The 8,242-nt window shown below is 39.8% G+C and overlaps 1 protein-coding gene across 6 annotated transcripts in view; it reads right to left on the reverse strand.

Moving 5' to 3' along the window:
• Positions 1-8,242, reverse strand: part of ELAVL4 (ELAV like neuron-specific RNA binding protein 4) — a 40,158-nt gene continuing 31,916 nt past the window's right edge. For 2 of the 6 annotated variants that reach the window (XM_010076181.1, XM_010076179.1), the window contains 3 exons: positions 6,807-6,960; positions 6,190-6,415; positions 56-383 (listed from right to left, as the gene is read on the reverse strand). In XM_010076181.1, the coding sequence (XP_010074483.1) occupies positions 56-383; positions 6,190-6,415; positions 6,807-6,960 (708 nt within the window). Of the gene's footprint in view, positions 410-3,552; positions 3,556-4,745; positions 4,785-6,189; positions 6,416-6,806; positions 6,961-8,242 lie in introns of all 6 variants that reach the window. The other 4 variants (XM_010076177.1, XM_010076178.1, XM_010076180.1 and 1 more) reach the window with 4 other exon arrangements.

The raw sequence follows: 8,242 nt of genomic DNA on the forward strand, positions 1-8,242 counted from the left end.
TTTTGTTCGTATATATATTTATATATATATATTTTAGTAAGTAAGGATATGAAATTCAGGATTTGTGGGTTTTATTGGTTTTAAAGGAAACTTGCAATACTCTGTCTCCTAAACGGTATCCATTAAGGCTGGCAATTGCCATGGCAGCTTCGTCGTAGTTGGTCATGGTGACAAAGCCAAATCCCTTGCACTTGTTGGTGTTGAAATCACGGATCACCTTGACATTATTGACTGCTCCAAAGGGCCCAAACAGCTGCCACAGCACACTCTCATCCGAGTCGGGAGACAAGTTGTAGACGAAGATGCACCATCCAGTCCCAGTGTGACCAGGGATGTTCATTCCGACAAGGCTCGTCATACCATCAATTGTGATCGGAGAAAACCTACCAAGTAAAAACAGGGGTCTATTCTAAATATATCTCTTGGCACAAGCTACATGGAACCAAGACTTTCACATGAATAAGCCAATGGTAATGAAGGTTCTTGACCCTATCCCTGGAAGTTGGCTACATCGCCACCCTTGGTCTCTAACTCTTGCGTAAGCAGAGGGGAGCTGCACTAACCAAACAGACCAAATCTGGGCATAAATGTATCTCCCTTCAAGGATAAGCCCTACTTGGATGTATACAAGGATCTAATAAAAGAAATGCTTAAGGACAATCTAAGTCAAAAAGGGGCTGCACATGCTGCTAAGAGGAGTTCATTTAAGAAGGCCTGTAGGAATTTGCCACTTACTCCCACCACTAAAAGAATGCGGGTTCAGAGCAATGGAAATCTAATACTTTGCTTCTTTACTAGTTTGCTGTGAAAAAACCCCCAAACTTCCAGACTTTAAAGATTAATATGAAATGCCATTGCCAGGATTCAGTTATAACAGTAGCCTCTTTAGCTAAAAATATTATTGGATTTAAAGAGATGTTCAGTAAGTGGTAGGTTTTAATTCTCCTCCTAACATAGTCCTTAACTGACATACACTATGAAGAAATCCAGTTAAAGAAGTCCTAAAGCTGGACACATATTAAAGATGATTTATGCAGCAACTGTAAAGTAAGTAAAACAGTACACAAATATAATTAATGAGCATGTCAACTAATACCTTCATACTGTGAGACTCTGTGTCCATGACAGGCTCTTAGGTTCTTCGGATAGTCACAGAGACAAGCTCCTACAAATCTAATACTGGACCCCAACTTCCCCACATCCCCAGTGTCTTTTGGGATCTGTTTTCTTTAACTTAAACATGTGAATTGGGAAGCTAAAGCCAGGTAGCGTGTTGATGAACACAGACCCATCATAGAATAACATCGGTTGAGCAGGATCTATGAAGGTCATCCGATGAACCTCCTGCTCAAAGCAAGGCTAACTCCTCAAACTAGATCTGCTGCTCATGGCCTTGGCAGAGGAAAGTTTTGAAAGTCTCCAAGGATGGGAATTCCACTGCTGGACTCCACTGTCCTCACTGTGAATGATTTTTCCCTTACATTCAGTTCAGTTTCCCTGCTGCAGCCCATTACAGTTGACTCTTCCCCTTTCACAGCTGACCTCTGAGAAGAGCTTGGCTTCATCTTCTTTCTAATGCCCCTTGTAGACAGCGGAAGAGAGCAGTCAGGGGCTGAACTCTACATTTGCCTTTCCTGAATTTCACCATGTTCCTCCAGCTTGTCAAGGTCTCCCCAGGGGCAGCTCTGGCCAACACCACAGTGACTGTCCCTGCTCCCTCACCAATTTCACGTCACCTGTTAATGCAGGGAGGGCGCATCGCAGCCCATGACTCAGTTTATTAATGAAGATGTTAAGCAGTATCAGCCCTCAGGATCAACATAATTTTCCTTTCATCAGTTTGAAAGAAAAAAAAAATGACATGCCTTCTGAAGCTACACTTTGGGATATGTTTTAAAATAACAACTGCACAGAGGAAGCATCTTAATAAAAATCCAGCTTCACATGTACCTACAATATGATGAGTTTTAATACCAGAACTGAATAGTAATACTGCAGGATTTTTTGAGTGATGACTGAGGGAGTAGGGGGGAGGATGGGACTCAGTGTTGCTGAGGGAGCTCTTGTGCTCTCCAAAACTTCTCCTTTTACACTTGTAATATTTCCACACACATTTAGCAATCTGTGCAATATTATGCAGCATATATTAAATAACCATATAACAAACTACACACCTGATGGCTGCTCACCATTATGCTGACTCCTGTAGCACTTTATACATATATTCAAGGAAAAAAAGACACTTGGAATATGTATCTTAATCTGAGGAACATAACTGGGGTGTAGCTACACCATAAAGGAGTAGCTCAAATACGGCATTGGATCCTCAGACATACACACAGGTTTGCAGACAGTTTATTAAAAATAAATGTCCATTTTCCCGCTAAACTTCGCTTTTGAAAATCCTGCTCTCAACATCTTTTAGTTTTTCTCCCACATACTGAAACCAGTAACATTATCATAATGGTTCAGCACGGCTCTAACTCACGGTGTTTCCCCAGCTGCTGAACACAAAGACGGCTGGGCAATTTATACCGCTCCTTCCACCATATGTGGAACTGGAAATAGGAAGGCCAGGACTGAGAGCATGTACAAGCTGACAGCTTCAAATTCTTTTGAAATTCAGAAGATGGGACTTGAAGTCCATTTCTGACAAGAGCCAACTGTGCTAGTAACGCATTCAAGTCAGCAAACGCTCCTTTTCCGCGACATTTAAATTTAACGTGAAGTACAACACTGATGTACACACTACCCTGTAAGTGATATTACTGCGAAACCTGTACAATGCAAAGCTGTGCGTGTCACACAGCTTGTTATAAAGCTTTGCATTTTTAAGAAATGCTGTGCTGATGTAAAGGGTTAACGTTTCATACCGTTCGCTGGAGAGCAGCTTTTCCCTGGAAGCCCTTAGGAGCTACGCAGCTTTCAACTGTTTATGCACCACAAGCACAGGAGCTGCTCCAAATCCAAGAAACTAGTGCAAGTATATTGATACAAACACAAGGCAGCCTATTGCGTAAGTAGCTTTGCTACTAGCAAGTCATCTGAAATTAGTGTCAATAAAACCTTTTTTCTACATCAGCACATCTCATTTTCCATCAGTACCACATAACTGACATGGGGAAAGAACAAACTGACCCCAAGCCCAGGAACACTACCCTATGATGTTTCAGGGACAGTTTCAGGAATTTTTATCAATACAGTATTTTTTTGTGTGACCTTATGCCCGTAAATACAGAGTTTGCTGGTGCAAGTACAAGTTTTCAAGATTTGTTGGGAGGAGACAAGAGCTAATTTAAGATGCCTACAAAACAACTTAAAAAATGTTGTGACTTAATTAACACTGCAGACTCTGAATATTAAGAAACCAGATATATAACCTGAAAAGACAGGTAACTTTATTTCCCTCTGTAGGTCACACGCAACCAGAATTCAAACCCCCACTAGTCTGGACAAAGCCCTGTTTGTCCTGCACCCCATGCTGGTCCAATTCCAGGGAAAGCGGCAACAAACCCAGGGAAAACTCCCAGAACAAACCCATCCTTCTGACACCGACTGGTACCTGACAGATAAACTCGAAGCTGAGTCTTGCCATGTTTCTGGCAATGTATCAAGAAACAAATGAGAGAGGAAAACACAGGAGAAGCAGGGTGTGTTAAAATCAGGTGGTAAGTTCTGACTCATCGTATCACCATCACCACTAAGGATGCTGCAGATGTAACACACACTAATGAACACCAGAAGCAGCGCTTCTGGGAAGACACGCCGTCTCTTGTTTTCACTATTGCTTTGCTAAGTAGTTTTAAGACTGGTGATCTGTATGACAGCAACCATGGCAGTAATTAAAACCCGCATTACTGTCCACTACTAGCTAAAGATATACTTACCACACCATCTTACAGGACGAGCTTTAAAAAAGCTCAAGTAATTTTCAAGTGTGGTGAGCAGACCAGTTCAGAAGATTAAGCAGTATTTTCTCATCTTAATTGTGGGGGGTGGCTGGACATCTTACGGTAACATCAGGAGTAAGACTACACTCACTGTGCTGTAAGGTTGGCTTGCGGTGATGTGTGCCATTAGGAGAAACACTAACAACGCATCGGCTCATTTTAGCTATCAGATCAAACATTCAACATACTCATGAAACAGCATAAATGTTTACAAACCCGCTGAGCTTCACCACACATGCGTGCACATACACACGGACACACACAGCTATTTTAAACAAAAAACAAATCTCAAGCACCAAGAAAATTTCAAAGTATCAAACCTGTAACAAAAGAAACTTAGGGCTGATTAAGGTGCACACAACTATATTTTCAAGTCAAACTTGTGAAGCCAGATGTAGAATAAATTGAAACAGCAGCATACTGCTGGCTTTGATTGTTAAATTTTTATTATCAGATGGGAGATTAAAAACGTAATAGTTCTGATTCTGGAAAAAATACCATTTAGCAGGGCTACTGCAGTTTGAATGCTTATAGCTGTTGCACCTAAACCATTTGAGAAGCCCACCTGTAAATAAAAAAAAGGTTGAAAAACAACAAAAAGCCCCCAACCCCACAGAACTTGTGTGTGTGGCCTTTAAAGTAACAAAACCAACTGAAGTCCAAACTTAAAAAGAATTTGACATGCTGGTGGAAGAAAAGAACGAATTAAAAAAAAAGTTAGTGAATTAAAAAAATAAATTGTAGCACCAATCTGTGCCAACACAGACATCTGGCAATCTGTGGAATTCTAATTACCTCTTTACGCCATAGGCCATATTAAGCAAATTGTCCAGCCTGAAAAGAGAAGGAGGGTCTTTGGGTTAATGTCTCACAGATGGCAAGATCGCTCAATGGAACTATTATTAATAGCGTTCCATTTTCAAAGAAGAAACGTTCAACAAGTTTCCCACACATCTAAGGAGCCTAACAACTCCCAGCCTTTGTTAAGTCTGAGTTTGTGCTTAAATTTCCACCACGGCATTTAAGTAATTTTTAACTTGTCTACAGGCTTTAAGAAAACCTTCATTTTCAAGGTTTGGTTTACAAAAAAAATAATCCACTTCTGATTTGTTTCTTTTAGACAATATTAGCATTAAATTTTTGCAAATAATTCAACTGTTCCCCTTATATTTACAATTAACTTGGAAATAAAGTGCCACAGTCCAAAACTGCTGGAACTGGAACAACTCTTGATTCTAATTGCTTTAACATAATACATTTTCCCCACTACATTATTAGCATTAATCCTCCACAATATGTCAATCTAAATGACCACCAGGTTTTGCAGAATGAATATAATCATCTGCTTTCCATGGGAGCACACTCAAGTCCTCCTGTCCATGGAATGATTCAGGGATAACCTCAATGGACACAGCTGCGTGCCAAAGACACACAAACAAGGGTAGGTTTAATGCATCTGCTGACTTTTTCTTATGATCTTCTTGAATTCATTAGCACTTTTCAGCACTGAAAAACTAAAATTACTTTTGAAAAAGTCTCTGAAGCCAGCATGCAACTCAGTTATGAGAATAAGTCCAAGTTCTCTTTTTTTTTTTTGAAGGCAGACTTTTTATTTCAATACTAGGTTACCTGAAAGTTGTTATAAAATATGAAAGTAACGAGAACATCATTTATTGCTAACCCTGGCTTACATATCGGATGGAAACTATACTTTCCAGGATGTTTTATGCTTTGCATTCTGAGTATCTGAAGAATCACACCAAAGACTAACACAAGGTCTCTTTATACTAAGAGCTGATATCTCAGGCTAATAAATTTAATGATACTGCTGCTGACTGGAACAGACTCAGCTTTTTTCTTGCTACCAATCCACTGTCATTAACATCAAAGTCTAAGCTGCATCAAAACTGTAATAATATAGCAGAAAATAAAAGCATTACCAAAAAAATGAGAAAGAACAGGATAGTCACTGCTCATTTGATTATCAGTGTAACTCTATTCTGTCCTCCCTTTTTCCATGAGACTTCATGAGATCTGATTGTGCAGTACTTCAGCTGTTTTAGTAAATACAACATGACTACTGCTGTCAGCAGATTTTCCTCCTCATTCTCCAGGAAAGAATATTTAATTTTACAAAGAAAATCAGGTCAGCCTACGCAACTAAAGCATATTTTCCTGCACAGCACCTGCCCCACGTTGTCGTCGCTGGTGGAACTTCAGTTCTTTTCCAGGTAATTACCTGAATCTCTGAGCCTGGTGGTGAAGTGGTCCAGGGTAGCGTCTGTTGGGAGACTGATACAGCTGTGAAAGGAGTGCCTGGCTTGTTTTCTGGCTGGGGTTATTGGCAAACTTCACAGTAATTGGTTCTGTAGCACCACTAGGCTTCTGGCCATTTAGTCCCTTTATGGCTTCTTCTGCCTCTATTCTCTTATCAAAACGGATAAATCCCACACCTCGAGAAACCCCTGGGAAGCAAACACATTTGAACAGATGAATATTTGTAGGCACAGCCTCATCTATAAAATGAACAAACTGAATGTTGGTTTTGACTTCACAGAATACACAACTTGCAAATTAAAGCGAGTCCTATAAAGAAAAATGCCCTTCCCCAGCTGTGCTCTCCAAAATCAGCCCCTACCATATTTAGTGTAACGATTTCAAGTAAACAACATTCTGCATTTTGAGATCCCTCATTAAGGAGGCAGCAGTTATGCCTCCAAACAGTCATGCTCATAAAGAACCAGGTACCGCATTTAACACTAAAAGCCGTATTGTCCTAAAGCTCAACTGCCAAACGTTTGCAATTTTGCCGTGTCCAGAAAAACATGCACATATCAAGAAAAGTTCTCTTTTAACCTGTGACTTGATCAACCAGAATCCGTGAGGTGATGATGCGCCCATATTGTGAGAATAACTGCTCTAATTCTTTCTGGGTCATTGTTTTCGGAAGGCCGCTGACATACAGGTTCGCATCTCTGATCGATGCCGAACTTGGACGGGCATACGACACCTATAGATTGAAGACAAGGAAAGGTGTTTTAGTAAGTTAAAGCCACCCTTTGCATTTTAAACAGATAGATTATTTTCTATTTCAGAAGCAATAACCCACAAGTTCAGATGCTATCTGTTCTACAAAACCAACAAAAGCAGGAAAGGATGGAAGAACAAAGGAAGAGCCGGAGAGACCTTAAAACAAATGCAAGGGTTCTTTAAGTACAGGCATAAAGTAACTATTGTTCAGAGGTAGATTAATGTGCAGCTTCCTACGCACGACTCTGTAAATTTACCCCTATGGGTTGTGGGTGTATAGAAGATTTACTGTATCCAACATGTAATAACCTTAGCACATACATAGCACTCCGAAGTTCCAGTATGTTTTTCTTCCCACCGCCCCCCCAAGTGTCTGAAACAGATCAGGTTATTTGCAGAGTGATCTTTTGTGCCATCTCTTTGTGTTTTCATCCTGAGCTGGCAAGATCTGTTCTGGATGAACAGTAAAGTACTAGTGAAATTAGACTAAATGAACATCTGCTCAGGAAACTGTATACCGACACTCATTGTCGTATCTGCAATTTATCACGAGAAGCTCCCTTACACTATAACAAGAAAATCTAGCTGAGGCACTGCATGCATGTTGTCGGAATATTATTAAATCAAGTCTCTCTTAACTGCTCCCCTAGCTATGAATCAGATTTATAATTGCAATATGTGCATAAAAAGCCTTCTGCATTTTTAAAATAATATATACATTTAGAATACACACATTTAACATAATAAAAATACTTCCTGGATAAAGCCTAATGGCAAGTGTTCAGCACAGATCATGAAGAATTACTCTGCAGCGCATCCAAAATAGCGTTGGATCCAAACCTGAATATTTTGCACTTCATCTTGACTTATTTAAATATAAACAGATCAGTACATTCCTGCGTTATGTCTTAAAATGTGTCTTGGAAGCAAATGGAGGGGTCCCATCACAAATATAATGTATTCAGCAATTGTCTTCCCCTCTCCCTGAGCCTTAGCCCAAACATAAATGATGTCAAATGGATGTCTTTGCGCTTTATGTGTCAAAGAGTTGTCTTTATGTGCTCCGCACCTAAAAATAGATGTTGACTCAACATGGAAAATGATGTGAATGACTAATATTTGCTTCCACAATCTTCTCTGCATAATAGCAGACAAACTCTAGAATCTTTAGATTTTAAGGTTTTTGGCAACTTCTTTATAACTTACATGTTTGTACATAACCTTTTAAATCTAACATTTACAGAGAAGGCTAGAGAGGAGGT

This window comes from Pterocles gutturalis, unplaced genomic scaffold (genome assembly GCF_000699245.1).
Source record: "Pterocles gutturalis isolate BGI_N339 unplaced genomic scaffold, ASM69924v1 scaffold16633, whole genome shotgun sequence".
Taxonomy (NCBI): domain Eukaryota; kingdom Metazoa; phylum Chordata; class Aves; order Pterocliformes; family Pteroclidae; genus Pterocles; species Pterocles gutturalis.